Below are 20,850 nucleotides of genomic sequence, written 5' to 3' on the forward strand. Positions count from 1 at the left end.
AGAATAAGCACAAATAACAAGTGACCAAACTGATTTCTCAAGTCTGTGCTTTTTAATGCTCCAAGCAAAATCCGTCAAAACTAACGCAAAACATGAAAATGTCACTAACTTCCTTCTGATATTTCTGCCCCCGTCGCTCACGTCTTCTGCAGTGCGTACACGTGCTCTCGGGAGCCGTCCGCTACCGCCGGAAGTCATAGCTGCGAAAGCCCTGACTTTTTCTTTCCAGTAAGATGTTCCTCTGCTTCCTGCTTACTCTTTGCATACGTTTATCCACTTTATTTTTATTTCAGGTGCCAATGAACTTGTCCATCTTCCTTGGCTGTGAGGCAGAGACTGGCTCTTACTCAGCTCCCTGCCTCTAGTATCTGGCACAGGGCCTGGCACATAATCGGCATTTGATAAATTTGTCGGATCGTGGAGGGGGTGGGGAGAGGGGAGATAAAAAGAATAATAATTTTAAAAAGCCCGGTCTATTTAGGGATTGATGTAGCTGAGGTATATTTAAAATGGCATGACATAAAAGGACAACCTCAGTAACTGTAGGAAAAAGCTGAAGAGCTTATTGGCATGTACAGTGGAAAATGAAGACCAGTGAAGAACCTTCCATCCTTTTGTACTGGTACCTCTGAGTTAGAGGTTAAAATCCTACAGGTGGATTAGAGAGTTCTTTTTTTTTTTTTTTTTTAAGATTTTACTTATTTATTTGACAGATAGAGGGAAGTAGGCAGAGAGGCAGGCAGAGAGAGAGAGGCAGGCAGAGAGGCAGGCAGAGAGAGAGAGAGGAAGGGAAGCACGCTCCCTGCTGAGCAGAGAGCCCCATGAGGGGCTTGATCCCAGGACCCTGGGATCATGACCTGAGCTGAAGGCAGAGGATTTATTTTATTTTATTTTTTTAAAGATTTTTTATTTGTTTATTTTACAGACCGAGATCACAAGTAGTCAGAGAGGCAGGCAGAGAGAAAGGAGGAAGCAGGCTCCTTGCCGAGCAGAGAGCCGGCTGCGGGGCTCAATCCCAGGACCCTGGGACCATGACCTGAGCCGAAGGCAGTGGCTTTAACCCACTGAGCCACCCAGGCGCCCCTGAAGGCAGAGGATTTAATCCACTGAGCCACCCAGGTGCCCCCTCTTTTTTAGTTTTTTACAAATGATGATGATGGTATAAATGTCACTGTACAAATTCTGCAAAAACAGAGTAGAAACATAACCCGCAATTCTTTCACCCAGAGAAAGCCACTATTAGCATTTCATCTTGCTGCTTTTAGGCTCAGTTAAGTTTTAGTTTGTCTTTTACTTAACTTTTAAGCCTTTCTTCTTGGTTTATGTTGAAAAGTTTAAAAAGAGATTATTTCAGGGGCGCCTGGGTGGCTCAGTCATGGGCGCCTGCCTTTGGCTCAGGTCATGATCCCAGGGTCCTGGGATCCAGCCCTGCATCGGGCTCCCCGCTCAGCGGGAAGCCTACTTCTCCCTCTCCCACTCCCCCTGCTTGTGTTCCCTCTCTCGCTGTGTCTCCCTCTGTCAAATAAATAAATAAAATCTTTAAAAAAGAAAAGAGATGATTTCAGGACTGCTTGAGAGTACAGAGAAGGTAAATTGCAGTTGGAATGGTCCTTGTCAACTGCAGTAAAAATTTGAGATGCTGTTTTTATTGTTGCTTGGGTGGGCAGTCAGTTAGCTGCTCAGGAAGCTGGTCCTAATCTTCCCCAGGTGGCTGCAGCCTCTAACCTAGAAGCTTCGAGGCCATTTTTTGTATTCCCCTTACGCTGATTTCTATACATGCTTTTTTTTTTTTAAGATTTTATTTATTTATTTGATAGGCAGAGATCACAAGTAGGCAGAGAGGCAGGCAGAGAGAGAGGGGTAAGCAGGCTTCCTGCTGAGCAGAGAGCCCGATGTAGGGCTCGATCCCAGGACCCTGAGATCATGACCTGAGCCGAAGGCAGAGGCTTTAACCCACTGAGCCACCCAGGTGCCCCTGTATACATGCTTTTATCTTTCTAGGAGGAGGCCACACTTGAACCCCTGACCCTTCACTGTGGAGGGAGTTAGGTTGACATAATTGAATGAGAATCTGTAGGTAAAATGGATATTCCCCACCCCCACCCCAGCCCCTGAAATACCACTTAGATCACATCACCTTTGAAAGCAAGCAAGGACATTACATTTATTCCTTTGTTGAAGAAACCTATTGAGTACTTCCTGTGTGTCAGTCACCCAGCCAGGAATCACTGCCTCAGAATGAAGACACGTTTCTTGTCCTCAGGGAACTTGAAATGCTTAACAGAAAAAGAGGCAACCAGGTGTTACGATAAATGATATAATAATAGTCCAGTGTTGTCCTAAAGAAGAGGGTGAGCAGAACTGACCAGAGAAGGCGTCGAGAGGAAGGGATGATTGGGGCACACGGGGGAGCTCGGTTGGCTAAGCGTCCTGATTCTTGATCTCCGCTCAGGTCTTGATTTCAGGGTCATGAGTTCAAGCCCCACACTGGGCTCCATACTGGGCATGGAGCCTACTTTAAAAAAAGAAAAAAGAAGAGGGGATGATTGAGTGGAATCTTAATGGAAGAGTGGGAGATTTTTGGCATGCAAACAGGCAGTGAGCACAGTATGTCCGATGAGTGAAGACACACTGGTGTATACCCCTGGGGAAGTAGAGGTCGTCTGGCCCATCTGGAATATGAGATGTATTAAAAATGGCAAATGAGGGGAAATGAGAGAATGAATGTCAGAGCTTGGATTCTGTCTTACAGGCTGCGGGAAGCCTCTGAAGGATTTTAATCAAAAGCAAAGCCACAGTGAGGTATACTTTTCGGAAACATCGTCAGCGGTAGGAAGGGTGGTGGAATGGGGGCCACGTTGGAGGCAGGGGTGTGGTTAGGGGACGTAGAACAGCCCCGGCAAAAGTGGGTAGGCAGATGTCCAGCAAGGCAAATTTATAGAGACAGTAAATGAATCAGTGGTTGCCTGGGGTTGGAGGTGGGAACGGGGCAGGATAAAATGGGCAGGAGGGATCTTTTCAGAGTGATGGAAATGTCAAAAAACTGCATGTGGTGATAGTTGCACAGCTCTGTAAAGTCTCTAAAAAATCCATTGTACATTTAAAATGAGTGAATTTTATAGTATGTAAGTTATACCTCAATAAAGCTCCTTAAATAAAGAAAGAGGGGTTTCTCTTCTGGAAGGGCAGTAGCATTGAGAAAAGACGATGTGTGAACTGTTGATAAAGAAATAGCATTTATGGGGCGCCTGGGTGGCTCAGTGGGTTAAGCTGCTGCCTTCGGCTCAGGTCATGATCTCAGGGTCCTGGGATCGAGTCCCGCATCGGGACTCAGCAGGGAGCCTGCTTCCCTTCCTCTCTCTCTGCCTGTCTCTCTGCCTACTTGTGATCGCTCTCTGTCAAATAAATAAATAAAATCTTTAAAAAAAAAAAAAGAAAAAGAAAAAAAAGAAATAGCATTTATGGGACGCCTGGGTGGCTCAGTTGGTTAAGCCGCTGCCTTCGGCTCAGGTCATGATCCCAGCGTCGTGGGATCGAGTCCTACATCGGGCTCCTTGCCCATCGGGAGCCTGCTTCTCCATCTGCCTCTGCCCTGCCACTCTGTCTGCCTGTGCTCACTCTGACAAATAAATAAATAAAATCTTAAAAAAAAAAAAAAAAAAGAAATAGCATTTATGAGAGTTTGACCTTGATTTTGTCTCACAGAGGCAGGGTGGTCATCTGTCGGGTCAGCCAAGTGGCCTTCCTGTGCTTCTGCACTTCTGTAAAATGACCTCAGCCCTATCCTCTCCTTGGTAGGTTTCAAAGCATGTAGATCTGTCCTTAACTGGCAGTACGGAGTCTGTGCTTTCTGATCCTTATCAAAAAGGACCTATGGTCCATTCATTTCTCTCGGCTCTGTTATCCAGCAGATGGCCATCAAGTGCCAAGCACTGTGTGGGTAACGGGGCACGGGATCAAGCAGGTACAGTATCTGCCTTCAGGGGGCTGATAGTCCAGCAGTGGGGACAGACATTACTTAAGTTAACATAACTGTTGTGTTGGATTTCCTTGTACAGTAAGAAAATGACATCAACTTGAGATCCAAAGGGTAATGCTGGGGTGGTAGTGGGGCTATAGACCCCGGTCCCATACGCATCCAGCTGGCTTTCCTTGTTGGTGGGTGAGCCTTTTGAGTCTGGGCTACCCGGGGCTGTCTGGGGCCTTACATTATCTTGGTGTTCCATAGAATTGCTTTTATTGAACTATACGTTGGCTTCATTTTGTACACGCTCGTGTTGGAAGAAATAGCCTTACCACATTCACACTCCCTTATTACAGAAATGCTGTGGAAGTTACAGTCTTCAACATCATACAGCATCCCCCCTCTTACTATTGGGACCCACAAGAGAAATTTCCTCCTGACGACTGTTTGCTATTTGCTTTGCTATTTGGTCTTTGAGTCACTCTGAAGCATCCCATTCCATTGAGCTTCAGATCTCCACCCACGGCGATCTCTCTGCCTGGAATGCCTCGTTCCATTCTTGTTACGTTTAACTCCTGCTTATGTTCAGCTGTTCGTTCCAGTGTGTGTTCTTCAGGGAAGCCTTCCGTAACCAACACCCACTGCCCTTCCTAACTAGGTCCGGGTGGCTTTTTTGTTTTTTTTTTTTTAAATTTTTTAAGTAGGCTACACAACCAGCATGGAGCCTGGTGTAAGGCTCGAACTCACGACCCTGAGATTGAGACCTGAGATGAAATCAGGAGTCGGATGCTTCACTGACTGAGCCACCCAGGCCCCGCCTAGGTCTAGTTCTTTCTTTCTTTCTTTTTTTTTTTTTTTTTAAGATTTTATTTATTTATTTGACAGAGACACAGTAAAAGAGGGAACACAAGCAGGGGGAGTGGGAGAGGGAGACGCAGGCTTCCCGCTGATCAGGGAGCCCAATGCAGGGCTAGATCCCAGGACCCTGGGACCATGTAGGTCTGGTTCTTAGTGGGATTGTTCACAGCACTCTTTTTGACTTAGTCAGTTTTGAGTTGGATGCCTTGTTGTTTGGTAACTTTTTTTGTCTCCTATACTGATGGCAGGGAGATCTGTGAGGAGACTGCTTTTTTGTTCGCTGCTGTATCTCAGAGTCATGGTATAATATCATGCCCAATCAATACTTCCTGATTGGTCGAATGAATGAATGCACTGTGGGCACTAAATCTTGCAACTGTTCATTCTCTCCTTTTCTTTGGTGATTTGGGAGCTCAGGCCTCCTTGATTCTACCTCTGGTTCCCATGGCATGCATTTTATGGACTAACATTCCCCTGACTATATATTTCCTTTCTCGACTTCTTCATTTTTAAGTTCCAGTGTGTACTGTAAATTCCTGTAGGCCACTTAAAGCCCTTTTGGGGAAGAAATAATAAAAAATTAGGTATATGAATAGGAAAAGAAAGGGAGAAGTCAAAGGGAAATGTTAGTGCCTTTAACCAGATGCAGGAGAGTTTTCTGTTGCATTGCTTTAGTTTTATTTTCATTGTAAGAAGGGGAGGAAAAAAAAAAAACTTGTCCCCTAATTTGGCAGGAAATGCCTCTGAAGAATTTGGGGCCTGTCTCTGCCCTGAGATGTTCTTCCTGGTAGCGGAAGGCTCGGGGCTGGGCTCAGCAGGGCCTCATGGCCCAGTTGGGGGGTTGGGCACGGACCCATGGATGCTGTCTGTGCATCTCAGTGTTCCAGTCCAGTTGACTTTCCCCTGGGGGAGGGTTTGGGCAGAGTTGGTGGGAGCTTTTTTTTTTTTCCCCCTCTAAGAAGGAGAAAGAAATGAACTTGTCCTCTTGTGTTGCAGATTCAGTGGTTCTTTCCTTTGACTCCGCTGGACAAACACTAGGCTCAGGTACCAATCCCTCCCCCTCTATCCTTTCAGCACTCAGCACTTGGCCACATTTGAAGTGGAGCCTGGTGAGGTGGGGGGTGGGGTATCCGGGGAGGGCAATGGAATATCTCAGAACCGTGGGAATGTCTTCAGGAGCTTTTCTGGAGACTCATGGTTTAGAAAGTGGGACGTAACATCCAGAAGACTTGGCCAGCTGCTTGAACAGTGGGCACTTGGGGGAGTGTGGGTAGATGCTTCCTCCTCGTTCAGAGTGTTCCAGGTTCAGATAAAGGGTGTGTGTTTTCTGAGCACATATCGTGGCCCAGAGAGTGGGGCAGAGGTCATTGAGAGGCCCCATGCTCTGGGGACGCTAGAGAAGATTGTCATTGGGGCTCTCCAACACAGTGTCAGGGCAATGGGAGTATGGCAGCTTCCTGAGGATATGCACATCCATATGCTGAAATACACACCTCCCCTGGGATGAGCACTTCACCGTGCATTTGTGCCAACCCACGTGCTGGCTGACAGAAGCCCTCTCTTCCCCAAGTCTAAGCGCAGGACATACAGGCTCACAGACCCACTCCTTGGACACCAAATCCCTCCAGCTCAGTGGAGTTTGACTCTCCTAGGTCTGAGGCCGTCTCCCTGCTTCACACTGCTATGCTATTGGCGGTGAGCACAAAGAGACATCACTTTGGGTCTTTGACTTGCTGTCATCACGTTGGTGTGGGAGCACCAGGATGACCCCACTGTGTAAGAAGAGCGCCTCCGGGGCGCCTGGGTGGCTCAGTGGGTTAAGCCGCTGCCTTCGGCTCAGGTCATGATCTCAGGGTCCTGGGATCGAGTCCCACATCAGGCTCTCTGCTCAACAGGGAGCCTGCTTACTCCTCTCTCTCTCTGCCTACTTGTGATCTCGCTCTGTCAAATAAATAAATAAAATCTTTAAAAAAAAATAAAAATAAAAATAAAAAAGAAGAGCGCCTCCGGGCATCACCCTGCATTTTTAGTCAGAGATGGTGGTTCTCGTATTGGTGGGTGCCGCCTGTAACAGGGAGGCTTGGCTGGCATGCCAAGGGCAATTAATCCATTTCGCTATCCTTGAATGCAGTAGTTATATGATCAGTGTTTCACAAAGCAGCCTGACATTCCGGCAGCTGTGGATGAGGGGAAAGAGGAGTTCGGAGGATGCAGTCACGGCTGCCTCTGTTTACTAAGGGCTTCCTGTGTGCCGATGCTGTGGTAGGAGCTTCAGACACATCTTGCAAGGTGGATAGTGTATCTTTGATTGTAGATAAAAGAAACTGATGCTCTGAAAGGTAAAACAACCTGTCCAGGCCGCTCAGATCGGTCTGCCTCTGCAGCTCATACTATCTCCCTTGTTATCTTACTGTCCCATGCCTCATGTGCTTGAGATGTACTCCACCCAAATGCTGAGACAAGAGAGATCACTTTAAGAGAGAGTGGAAAGGGGTGCCTGGGTGGCTCAGTGGGTTAAGCCTCTGCGTTTGGCTCAGATCATGATCCCAGGGTCCTGGGATTGAGCCCCGCATCGGCCTCTCTGCTGAGCAGGGAGCCTGCTTCCTCCTCTCTCTGCCTGCCTCTCTGCCTACTTGTGATCTCTGTCTGTCAAATAAATAAATAAAGTCTTAAAAAAAAAAAAAGAGAGAGTGGACAACACACAAAAATTAAATTAAATTAAAAAAAAAGAATATAGGTAATGTAAATATCAAGAAAGAGGTCATATAATGTGTTCAAAATATGTCATTAAAATCGGTTTTATGGTATGTTAATAAAAATTCACGTAGGATTAAGAAAAAAAAGAGTGGACAGAGAGAAAGTTTTTAAATAGACACAGAAGTCGTGTCTACTTTTATTGGAAAAGATTGATCAATTTTATTACATTCAAGTTAAGAACTTCTCATTAATAAGAAAGACACCTTTAAGAGAGTGATAAAGGCAATTCAGGGCAGAAAAAAGATCTTTGTAACACAAACAACCAACAAGGGCCACGTTTCCAGAATGGAGAACTGCAGAAATCAATAGGAATAAACAAACAACCCGGTATCAAAACAAGCAAAAAGGCCTAAGTAGACACTTCACAAAAGAGGAAATCCAGGTGGCCAATAAACTTATGAAAGGGTGTTTGATTGCATTTTGCATTGCAACCTGGAGAAAGGCAAATTAGGATTTCTGTGAGATCCCTCTGCACCTCTACCAAAATGGGAAAACTGGAAAAGTTTGCTATCCCCGAGTTGGTGAGGATGTGGTAGAGTGGAAACTCAGAGCCTTTACTGGCCAGAGGGTAAGCTGGTTACAACCTTTTCACAAATGACCATGTAGTATCTAGCAAAATTCGAATAGACACATACCTCATGACCTGGCATTTCCTTTCATAGCTATATTCCCTACATAAATGCATGCTTCTGTAAGTACCAAGATATGTGTACAAGATACATGTACAAGAAACTCTGTCATTGGATGCAGCTAAAGGCCTGGAGTGCACTAAATGCACTAACGGTGCATTTAGCAGCTGTTTAAGGACTCTGAGATATGAATGGCAGCACACAGATTGGGGGAAAAGACTAGAATTAAACATACTGCACACTGGCAATGTATTTCTCATTTTTCCACCAGTGTCCCAGGTGCTTGCTAGACTGAAGCAGTGCACATCAGGGCACACAGGGAATTCCCAGAAGACCTCTAGTTAGGGCTCTTGGGCGGGAAAGGGGCTCTGAGGCTCAGGCAGAGGAGAAGTCCCAGGGGTTCTTTTCCTCTGTTCTCTTGTGCCCTAGTCACCCGGCTGTCCCACAGTAGTTGTGGTGGTGGTGGGTTCAGTGGCAGCAGTGGTCTTTAAGTCCCTAAAACTGAGAAAGGGAAACTTTCCTCTCTGATCAGAGGATGTGTAATCCTGGGAGGGCGGGGTGAAATCGGTTGTCTTTTTCTCCTCTGCCTTCCTGCTGGTTGAATTTGGGTATAGTGTAGGAAATGTGTGACAGAATATGGTAACTAAGATCCCAGCTTTCAGGCCAGAGAACCAAGAAGGGGAGGCCCAGTGAACTGGAAGGTACAAGGAGAAAACAGAGAGGGAAGAACTCAAAGTGGTTCCAGAAAATTACGTAGGACCTTCTGGGCTAACCCCTGAGCTACGCGTGCACACTTCTGATCCTAACCAACATACCAAAGACTTTGAGAACTGATCTGAAAGATAGACCACTTCCTGAGTCCCAGACGGGACAGTGGGTGGCGCACACAGAGGACACACATGAGTGGGCTTTGACATTGAAACTGCAGCCCATGGAAGGCTGGTCAGAACTCACCCCCTGAATCCAACCTGGTTAAGAGTCTGGTAGAAAAGAAAGGTCAACATTGCCCAATGGATTTATTTATTTAATTTAAAAAAAAAAAGATTTTATTTACTTATTTGACAGAGAGAGAGCACAAGTAGGCAGAGAGGCAGGCAGAGGGAGAGGGGGAAGCAGGCTCCCCGCCGACCAGAGAGCCTGATGTGGGGCTCAATCCCAGAACCCTGAGACCAAGACCTGAGCCGAAGGCAGATACTTAAGCCACTGAGTCACCCAGGTGCACTTATTTACTTATTTTTAAAGATTTATTTATTTTAGAGAGAGAGAGACTGTGCACGAGCAGGGGAAGGGCCGAGGGGGAGAGGGAATCCTCAAGCAGACTCTGTTGCTAAGCACAGAGCCTGCTAAGCACAGAGCCCGACACGGGGCTCGATCCCAGGACCCTGAGATTGTGACCTGAGCTGAAACCAAGAGTCAGACACTTAACTGACTGAGCCACCCTGGCACCCCCTTCCCCAGGATTTAAGCAAGAGCTAAAGTTTATCACTTCATATTCAAAATATCCAAGGTATAATCCAAAATTACTTACCATGTGAAGAACCAGGAAAATCTCAACACAGATGTTGGAATAATCTGACAATGACTTTAAAATGGCTATTATAGGGGTGCCGGGGTGGCTCAGTGGGTTAAAGCCTCTGCCTTCAGCTCAGGTCATGATCCCAGGTTCCTGGGATCGAGGCCCACATTGGGCTCTCTGCTCAGTAGGGAGCCTGCTTCCTCCTCTCTCTCTGCCTGCCTCTCTGCCTAATTGTGATCTCTGTCTGTCAAATAAATAAATAAATCTTAAAAAAAAATAAAATAAAATGGCTACTATAAAAATGCTCCACAAAATAAGAGCAAACAGTGTTGAAACAAAAAAGATAGAAACTGTTAGGCCCTCCCCCCACCACCAATAAAAATAAATAAAATAAGAAAGAACCAAATGGAAATATAGGGGAAAAAATACAATACTGACATTTTAAAAAACTCAACTGAATGGACTCAGGAACAGAATAGAAATGAAGAGGAAAGAATCAATGACCTTGAAAGGAAATCAATAGGAATTACCCAGTGTGAACCTCAGAAGAAGAAAGAGTTAAAAAGTTGAGCAGAGCCCCAGTGACGCATAGAGCAACACCCGGTTACTGTCTCCTGTTGGAATCCTAGAAGAAGAGGAACAGTGCAGTACAGAAGAGTCACTCAAAGGAATAACACCTAAAAGTCCCCAGATTTGGTGCCCACGTGGGGTTTATCCTGCAAATGAAAGGCTGGTTCATCATTCAAATGTCAGTCAATGTAGACTGCCATATTTACTGTCTAAAGAAGGAAACTACATGGCCATGTTAATTGGTGAAGAAAAAGTATTTGACAAAAATTCAGCATCTACTCCCAATTAAAAAAAAAAAAAGAAACAACCCAGTGAACTTTAGAAGGGAACTTCTTCAGCTGGATACAAGGCATCTCCAGACAACGTATAGCAAACAGCAGGCCTCATGGTGAAAACCTGCTTTCCCTCTGAGATCCGGAACCACTCCTGCAAGTCCTGGCTGGTGCAGGAAGGCAAGAAAAAGGAACAATGAGAGCACAGATTGGAAAGGAAGGGATAAAACTGACCCTCCTCATAGGTGACATGGTTGCCTACATAGAAAATCTCAAGGAATCTACCAAAAAACCCCCTCCTAGAACTAGTAAGTGAGTTTAGCGAGATGATGCGATATAAGATCAAAGCATAAAAAATTTATTATATGTCTATATACTAGCAATGAATAATTAAAAATTAAAAAAATTTAACACCACCCCTCTCCAAACCAAAATATGTATAAATCTAATGGAAGGTGTGTGGGATCTGTGCATTCAGAGTGTTTCTTCTCCCACTTTTTTTGTCCCCATCCCCCCAAGTGTTCAACCCACAGATCTGCCAGCCACTTGGATTGTTGCCCTTCCTCTTTCCCTTTCTCACCTTTTCTGTCTTCTGATGTATCCTTGTCCAGCCTTTTTCTAGCAGCTCTGTCCAAGGTACCATCTTTTCTCCCCTGGTTAAGGAAGCACCTACTGGTCTCTCTGCTCATTTGTTACCTCCTGGTCATCCATTCTTCCACACTGTAGCCAGAATGATCTTTTTGGATGTAAGTCAGATCATATCTTGTTCCCACTGAAAGCTCTCCTTTGACTTCACGGTGCACTTAAAATAAAATCCCAACTCCAAGACCTACAGAGTCCGACTTACTGGCTCCCACTCCAGTTTCTCTGGAATTATATCACATTTGTGTTTTGTCCATTTGTCCCTCACTGCCCTCAAGCCACATTGGCATTCCTATGAGTCTGTGAATAGTCCAGGTTCCTTTCTGCATCAGGGCCTCTGTGCTCAGTATCTCCTCTTCCTGGAATGTTTCACTCCCACTTCCTATGACCATCCCAGGTCTGTGTTCAGATGTCCTCTCTGCAGGAAGGCCTTCTTGGACTGCTGCACCTAAAGTCATCTGCTCTCTTGACATCCAGTCCTCCTCTAGGAAGGTATGTCTTTATTTCTTCTTCACACTCCTTCTTCCTTCAAAGTATCTGCTCTTTACTTGCATACTGTCAGTCTCCCCCAGTAGAATTTGGCCAGGGAACTTGCCTGTCTTGTTCATCACTGTGTCCCTGGTACTTAGAGAATAGTAGCTGCCACATAATAGGTGCTCAGTAAATATTTGTTGAGGAGTAGAAAAATAGAAATGGCGATGTCCATCATGCAGTGCGTACTTAAGGATTATGTAAAAAAAATGGTACATCCATATGGTGGAATACTGCATAGCCATTAAAAATGATAATGTAATTTTACTTTTATCAACGCAGAAAGACATTGAGGATATTTTTGAGTGAGCAAAACAGGAACAAAGAGCATGTATATTGAGGCCACGTATAAGTAAAGTTATATATGCACATTCACACATGTATTTCTGGAAAGAGAGATTTCTGAGAAGATGTTCACCAAAATGTTTACAGCAATTAACTTTAGATCATGGGAATTTCAAATGATTCTTAACTTCATTCTTTAAAAATCCAAGAAAACTTATTATATAGCTAATAAATAGCATGTGTTAATCCTACTGCTGGGAAAAAAGAAAATTATTTTTTTTGGAGAGAGGGACTCTGTCTTATTTTATGTAACAATTGCTTGGTAATTATTTGTCCTTATCTGCCCTACGAGGTGATAAGCTCCATGAAGTTTAGGATACCGACTGCATAGTGAGCTGTTTTTGCTATGTCTTGTCCCCATTGCTCTTTTGACATGTTGTCCGCCAAAATTCTCCTGCAGCTTCACTCAAGATCCCCTGGCGTGGTCTGGACACACTTGATAGAAGAGAATAGAATTCCCTGCGTGCCCTGCTCAGGACATGGCTGTTTTCCCAGGAGAGAGGGAACCAGGTGTATGACCCATTGGCCGGCACCATCTGGGCTGGGACTCCTACCTCCTAGTGAGGTTCCACTTTCTGCTGGCCCCAGGTGTCTCATGCTGGAGAAGAGCTATGCTATGCTGGGACGGAGGATCCATAGTCTCATGGAACCACGACTTATCTGGAGCCTCTTGTGAGGCCTCTCCCCTCCCCTGCACCAGCGTGTACCCATTTAAGATTGGATTTCAGTTTGTGAACTTCTGAGTTATTTTACTGGGTCAGTTAATTTAGTCTAGGTCAGTGAATTTTTCTGTGTTTATCTTATAATACTGCTTTTCCTATTTTAGTCTGTCTTTGATGAATTGATCCTCCGTTATGATTTATTTCCCTGACTTGAGATGATGTGGGAGCTGTTTGCGTGTCGGCCAGCCCCTCTGGGCTGTTGCTGACTCCCATGACTCATGTGGGGCATGGCTGGGGCCTGTGTCCATCACCCTGGGGCAGAGGCGTGGAGGTAATAGATAATTGCTCTCTTCCTATGTGGGTCTGCTGTTCTTATTGCCTCTGAGAGTCAGGGTGGCATAATTTAAAAAAAGCTTCAGAGTCAGACCTGGGTTGGTTCAGCTGATCTGCTTACTGGTTGGGGATCTAGAACATGTTCTCTCTGCTCTCTAAGCCTCTGGCTCCTCACATATAGGATGGAGACAGGGCCTGCCCTGTGGGGCCATAAGGATTAAATAGAGAGTGTAAGTGAAAGTATTGAGAGTAGTGTGAGTACACAGTAGGTGCTCAATAAACAATTGTTTCCCTCACTGTCTCCCTTTGTCTGCCATGTCTGACGGTCCATTTGCAATTCTTGTCAACTTTCCCTTTCACCCGAGCCATGACCTATATTACTTACGTTTAATATAGCTTATGACTTTTTTTTTTTTTAAAGATTTTATTTATTTATTTGAGAGAGAGAGACAGTGAGAGAGAGCATGAGCGAGGAGAAGGTCAGAGAGCGAAGCAGACTCCCCATGGAGCTGGGAGCCCGATGTGGGACTCGATCCCGGGACTCCAGGATCACACCCTGAGCCGAAGGCAGTCGTCCAACCAACTGAGCCACCCAGGCGTCCCTAGCTTATGACTTTTATTGGTGACTGTGCAGTGCCATTCTTTTGGAAATGAGAGACCTCTTTCCACTGGGATAGGTCCTCGTTCCATTTACCACTCAGTTCCTTTGCACTTAGCAGTTCTGAATCATTCCATTTACCACTCAGCCCTTTGCACTTAGCCATTCATCACAGCTCAGAGGCTGGAGCCAAAGATGACCCCGTCAGAGAAGATCTGGCTACAGGAGCTGCTTCCATAATGTCGTTGGAGTTTTCTTCCTGGTGGCGTGTCCTGCCTGGCTGGCCTATGTGTATCCTGATACGAAGTACTGTCATTTTTTTTTTAATTTTTAATTTTTTATAAACATATAATATATTTTTATCCCCAGGGATATAGGTCTGTGAATCGCCAGGTTTACACACTTCACAGCACTCACCATAGCACATACCCTCCCCAATGTCCATAGCCCCACCCCCCTTCTCCCAACCCCCCTCCCCCAGCAACCCTCAGGAAGTACTGTCATTTTCCCATAGAATGACATCCATATCTTTAGCCCATGAACTAAACTTTATATACCCTGGTAGTGTTCCTCAAACTCCTCCTCTTCGTGGGAAATGTTCTGATGTCCTCAACAGCCATTAGTTACTAAACATCTGCTTTGTGAGGATTATAGGGACAGCTGGTGGGAATTTGTGGTGACTCTTTAGACTGAAAAAGGGAAGTGGGTCACTGGAGGCCAAAAACACCCGTAGCACAGTTGGCTCACAATGTGCACTTGGGTTCCAGAAATTTCATTCTGGGTGTCCGTGGCCTAAGGATGAGACTAGAGTAGTATACCTTGCTTGGGGACCTTCGAGGGAGGTCTCGCTTCATTCTAGAATAGGATCTCGCTGTGTAGTGTGGTGTTCCCAGCTGTTTACACATGAGAGCAGAGGTTGAGAATGATTCTCTTTGTACACTACACTAAAATAAGCAGGGGGCACTTAGGGTTATCTAATTGGGTACTGTGAGAGCATTTATAATTTTTTTTTAAGATTTTATTTTTTTTGATAGAGATGCATCGAGAGAAGGAACACAAGCAGGGAGGAGAGGGAGAAGCAGGCTTCCTGCAGAGCAGGGAGCCCAATGCAGGACTTGATCCCAGAACCCTGGGATCATGACCTAAGCTGAAGGCAGATGCTTAACGACTGAGCCACCTAGGCATCCCACATTTATGATTTTCTTTACGGAATTATGAACAAAATAAAATACAAAGTATTATGGAGTATATTAAATGTTGAATTGCTGTAAGACCCAAATAGGCATTTTCAAATTTTTAAGTGAAAAGCTCGAGCTTATTTCAGTGTTCATAATTTTTTATATCAGTTTTCATAAATGTTGCATATATGCTTGAAAAGAAAGTGCATTCTCTGCTCGTTGGGTGTGAGGTACTCTGTATATCAGTTCAAATTTAGTGATTGTTCTGTTCAGGTCTTCTGAATTCTCATGGATTCTGTGAGCCTGGTTTTTCAGTGGTTCTCGTGTTTCCCATTGTGATGACAGAAGACTTATATATTTCTCCTTGTAATTTTGTTAATTTTGCCTTAGAGAGAGGTTTCGTCACTAGGTGCACGCACACTTTAGTGCGTGGCCTCCTTTTGTTTGTGTCCAGTGTCTGAGCCTCCTAGGAGTTTGCTTGAGCTCAGAACACCAACGTGGTCCTTTGGAACAGCAGTGGAAGAGTTAATGGTTAATTTCAAAGACTGTTGCGCTCGTCCTTGTGTCTGACATGGTGCAGGTGCGGGAGGAGAAAAGCAGAGATTTGCATTATCCATGCCACTTCCCACCTGGAGCCAGGCAGCGGACACACATGTGCTCCTTGGTCAGGGATTTTTATAATGCTGAGCTTTGCAGCTTGGCTGAAGCAGGAAGCCCAAACCACCAGACTAAACATCTCTCCTTCACTGCATGGCTGTGGGCTTGCTGCTTTGACACCTGTGGAGAAAGCACCTTCAGGCCCTGGGGGCGCTGTCTACGCACATTGGCTTGTGTTGTGCCGCTGGCCCGCTGCCTTGCGAGTCCCAGAGTCTTGTGTACTTAGGACAGATTCGACATCCATAGGCTGCTGGTGAGACCCACGCTTTAGTGCCAGCTTCCCCAGCTGCAGGTTGACCCTGAAGAGTTGGTACACTCAAAGTAGCATTTCTCTTGTCTAAGCGGCATTCACATGCAGCTTCAAAAAACACATTTGTATAGAGTAAGATGCTCTGGGCTCTGCAGCCTTGCCCAAACCCGACAGTAAGGAACTTTGCTCCTGTGTCCCAGAGCATTATGTCTCTGCCTCCCTGATTGCTTTCTTTTCTAGTTTACATTTCCTAAAGATCAGACATAAGCTTTCCTGCTAGTCCGGGAACTCCATGAGGAACAGGGCACAGATCAGTCCACCAGTTCCCAGCTTCTGACCCTGAGAGCGCAGGTTTGGTCAGGTCAGATCCCTGGCTGCACTGGAAATGGGGTAGTCACTTGGGAGCCTCAGGAAGTCTTTGTGGAGAAAGTTAAGTTTTTGGCTTTTACAAATGACAGGGTTGAATTGCCTGGGCAAATGTGGAATCCTCAGAAGAAAGCCCCAAAGTAAAAGTCAGAAACTGAAATGAGGGAGGAATGCCTAAGAAGAGCCAGGGCAGGCTCTGTGTGGGCAGGTGACTGTGACGTAATTGTCTGGGTGCACTGGGAGCACTGTGAAAGGGGGTGGGGCTGGCGACAGGGAGCTGCAGCTGCTGGCGGCATCATGGGTGCACGGTGCCTGTTGCCCCCTGCGGCAGGGGGTGGAGGGAGACAAAGAATCCAGGTCTTAGGGTTACTCATTAGGGTCTCTTGGTCATCTGGTCACTCCATTCATTCTTCCATCTGTTTAGCACGTTAATGGAATACCAGCCTCTATGCCAGACCCTATACAAGATACATTGAGTTAGGATTGGTTAACGGCAAGCAACAGAAACGGAATCTGGCTACCTTAAAAGAAAAAGGAATTTGCTGGAAGGTCACATGTACCCATAGAACCCAATTAAAGGTCAAGTAGCTGGTCCTCGGAAAGGACATGAAGGGCAGTGCCAGGAATCTAGATTACAATGAATGGTCCATTTCTTCAGCACCCTGTTTTACTCCCTGCTACCACTCAGTTTAGAGAGAAGGAGACCAACTAACTAACCTAGCTTTTGCCTCCACTCTGGGCAGGCAAATCCTGTTTACAGTCTCACCACTCACCTGCAGAAGAGAAGGGCAGTTCCTTCAAAGAAATTCAAGGGGCTCGTTTCCAAAAGAAGACAGAAGTGCCATGAAGACAAATGGCTGTTAGTGCTCTAACAGTGTGTTAGAGGGGCCTGAGAGAGGGGTTACAACCTAAGCACAAGGATCAGCGAATGCTCTTCGGAGAGTACATTTGAACTAGGGTCTAAAGGATAAGCGGGAATTAAGCCAAGTAAAGAGGAGAGGACACATTTCAGACAGAAGAACACTGCTTCTAAGAAAAAGTCTTATGTTGAGACAGCTCATGGTTTATTATTATTATTATTATTTAAGGAACTGAATGAAGACTGGAATGACCTGAGCAGAGAGCACAGTAGGGAGGATAGTGCAAGATGGAGAAAGAGGGGTAGGTAAAGGCCGAGCCACAAAAGTCCTTGTGGCACTACCAAAATACCTGTTGGATTTTGCTTTGACAACTGTTTCTCGAAGGATGAGTGTGTTTGCCAAGTCAGCAGGATGAATGAAGGCACTGCAGATAGAGGAAACGCTGTCTGCAGTAGCTCTCAGGCAGAAAGGCCGCCCAAAGGGGAGTGGCAGAAGGTGAGGCCAGGAGGACAGGTACAGACAGAGGAAGAGCTTGCCACACGGCCTAAGCAACAGTGCCGATCCAGCAAAAGCAGTGACCACGGTGCAGGGAGAAGGATCTGTATTTAGAAATGAGAGAGGATACACCAAACATGTCTTTCTTGGAGGACTGAATGGTAAACAAACAAAACAAAACAAAATTAGGATTGGGGGACAGGGTGCAGTTAAGTCTGATTTGCAGCATTTTGAGTTTGAGGTGACTGTGGGTCACTTAGGAGCAATGTGTAGGGAATAACCAATGTGGGAAGGGGTTGGGAATAAGGTTTAAAAGCATGTATAAAGGCCTAGAGATGGTAAAGATACTTTGGAGGAAAATAAAGTAGCTCAGCCTGGCCAGAACATAGCATTTGGCAGGGGCAGAGTGGGGGTGATGCAGGGACTCCAAAAGTTAGGTTGGAATGGTCACTGTAGGTCAGATCCTGAAGGGTCTTATGAACTAAGATATTGGGATTCATTCTTAGAACAATAGAGGGCATTCAGAGGTTTTAAGCAGAGTTATTTTATTTTTATTTATTTATTTTTAAAATGTTTTTTTAAATTTTTTAAAAAAGATTTTATTTATTTGAGAGAGAGCATGAGAGGAGAGAGGTCAACAGGAGAAGCAGACTCCCTGCCGAGCAGGGAGCCCGATGTGGGACTTGATCCCGGGACTACAGGACTATGACCTGAGCCGAAGGCAGTTGCTTAACCAACTGAGCCACCCTGTTTTTATTTTTTTAAAAGATTTTTAATTTACTTATTGACAGTGAGAGAAAGAAATCATAAGTAGGCAGAGAGGTGGGCAGAGAGGGGAAAGCAGGCTTCCTGGTGAGCAGAGAGCCCGATGCGGGACTCGATCCCAGGACCCTGAGATCATGACCTGAGCTGAAGGCAGAGGCTTAACCCACTGAGTGACCCAGGTGTCTCTTATTATTATTATTTTTTGTTGTTAAGATTTTATTTATTTGACAGCACAAGGAGGGAGAGCTGCAGAGGGAGAGAGAAAAGCAGGCCCCCCACTGAGCAGGGAGCCTGACATGGGCCTTGATCCCAGGACCCTGGGACCATGACCTGAGCTGAAGGTAGACACTTAACTGATTGAGCTGCCCAGGTGCCCCTTAAGCATAGTGGCTCAGTCAGTTAAGTGTCTGACATATGACATAACCATATTTGTCATGTAGAAAGATAGCTCTGGTCACATCAAGAAGAATCTGTTAGAGAGGGACAAGACAGGAGACAGGTAATCCAAATGAGAGGTGAACCTGGCTTCTTAGTCAAGGATAGTAAAAATGGACAAAAGTAAGTGGATTTGAGAGCCATTTAGAAGATGAAATTAAAAAAAAACAACAGGGTAATTCATGCAGTGCAAGGTTTATAGCAGCATTATCCACAACAGCCAAATTATGGAAATAGCCCAGGTGTCCATGGACAGATGAATGGATAAAAAAGATGTGGTAGGGGCACCTGGGTGGCTCAGTGGGTTAAGCTGCTGCCTTCGGCTCAGGTCATGATCTCAGGGTCCTGGGATCGAGTCCCGCATCGGGCTCTCTGCTCAGCAGGGAGCCTGCTTCCCTCTCTCTCTCTCTGCCTGCCTCTCCATCTACTTGTGATTTCTCTCTGTCAAATAAATAAATAAAATCTTTAAAAAAAAAAAAAGATGTGGTATATATACAATGGAATATTACTCAGCCATAAAAAGAAGGAAAGCTTGCCATTTGCAAGGACGTGGATAGAGCTAGAGAGTGTTGTGGAAAGTGAAACAAGTCAGAAAAGACCAAATACCATATGATTTCATTTATTTGTGGAATTTAAGAAGCAAAACAAATGGGCCATGGGAAAAAAAGAGAGGCAAACCAAGAAACAGACTCTTAACTATAGAGAACAAACTGGTTATCAGACGTGAGGTGGGTGGGAGGTGGGGGAAATAGGTGATGGGGATTAAGGAGTGCACTTGTGATGAGCACTGGGTATTGTATGGAAGTGTTGAATTGCTATATTGTATACCTGAAATTAATATTACATCACACTGTATGTTAGCTAACTGGAATTTAAATTAAAACTTCATTATTTTAAAGATTTTATTTATTTGGGAGAGTGCGAGTGAGGTGAGAGAAAGTACAAGCCAGGCTGTGGAGAGGCAGAGGGAGAAGCAGATTCCCTGCTGAGTAGGGAGCCCAACGTGGGGTTCGTTCCCAGGACCCTGGGATCATGACCTGAGCTGAAGGCAGACAGTTATCAGAGTGAGGCATCCTTAAAGAACAACTCTTTTTTAAAAAAAAGGACATGGTAATTAAATAGAAGGAAATAGGAATCAAGGAATTTTTCAGGTTTCAAGCTTGGCGGCTGGGTAAATAGTGGTACCATTCATTAAGGCAGGGACTGCAGGAGAAGAACCAGGTTCTACATGTGTGAGAATGGTGAAAGAGAACTCTGTATGGGGCCTGAATTTCAGGTGTCTGTAGGAAGCGGATATGTCCAGCAGACAGCTGGATATACAAGTCTGGACCTCAGGAGAGGAAAATCTCAGACCAAAGACTGAGACTAAAATCCACCTTGCCTCCCATCTTAACCCTACAAAGCTTAAAAGCAAACCTTGAAAGGATCAAACATTCTAAGTAATTTAACTGCACCTCAAAAATAAATAAGGAATGCACAAATATCCTGCACCCAACAAAGTTCACATGGCTGGCATCCCATCAAGAATGACCAGGCTCACCTGCTCACCTGAAACTAATACAACACTGTATGTTAACTATACTGGAGTTAAAATGAAAAACTTATGGGTGCCTGGCTGGCTCAGTCTGTGGAGTATGTGACTCTTGATCTCGGGGTTATAAGTTTGAGCCCCACGTTAGGTAGAGATTGCCTTTTAAAAATCCTAAAAAAAATTAAATTAAAAACTTAAAAAATGTTTTATATATAATGACCAGGTAATTCAGAAAAGCATGAAAAAATAATCCATAATAAGGAGAAAAAACAGTCAATAGAAATAGACCTAGTGATAACAAGTGATAGAATTAGTAGGCAGAGACATTTGAAACATATACTATATTTTCAAGAAGATAGAAGAAAACATGAGAATATTAAGGAAAGACATTTAAGATATAAAAAAAGAAATTTAGTGGTAAAAAATAGCATTTGTGATGAAAACTATACCAAACCAATAAATAGTCAATTAGATACTGCAGAAGATAAGAGTGCTGAACTAGAAGATACTTTAATAGGAGTTACCTAGAGTAAGTACAGAGTGCAAAATTGCTGGAAAAAAAAAATGAACAGAGCACTTTAGTGAGTGGTGGAACGTCAGGCAGCCTAATACTTTTATTATTGGAACTTTTCTGAA

General features: G+C 44.9%; 1 protein-coding gene across 10 annotated transcripts in view; it reads left to right on the plus strand.

Annotated features, from left to right (window-relative positions):
• ST3GAL3 (ST3 beta-galactoside alpha-2,3-sialyltransferase 3) overlaps nt 1-20,850 on the plus strand; it is a 195,893-nt gene that overhangs the window by 69,286 nt on the left and 105,757 nt on the right. For 8 of the 10 annotated variants that reach the window (XM_044238032.1, XM_044238035.1, XM_044238034.1 and 5 more), the window contains exon 3: nt 5,819-5,866. The exons of the other annotated variants lie outside the window; for them this stretch is intronic. In XM_044238032.1, the coding sequence (XP_044093967.1) occupies nt 5,819-5,866 (48 nt within the window). The remainder of the gene's footprint in view (nt 1-5,818; nt 5,867-20,850) is intronic. 10 annotated transcript variants of the gene reach the window in all.

This window comes from Neovison vison, chromosome 2 (genome assembly GCF_020171115.1).
Source record: "Neovison vison isolate M4711 chromosome 2, ASM_NN_V1, whole genome shotgun sequence".
NCBI lineage: Eukaryota > Metazoa > Chordata > Mammalia > Carnivora > Mustelidae > Neogale > Neogale vison.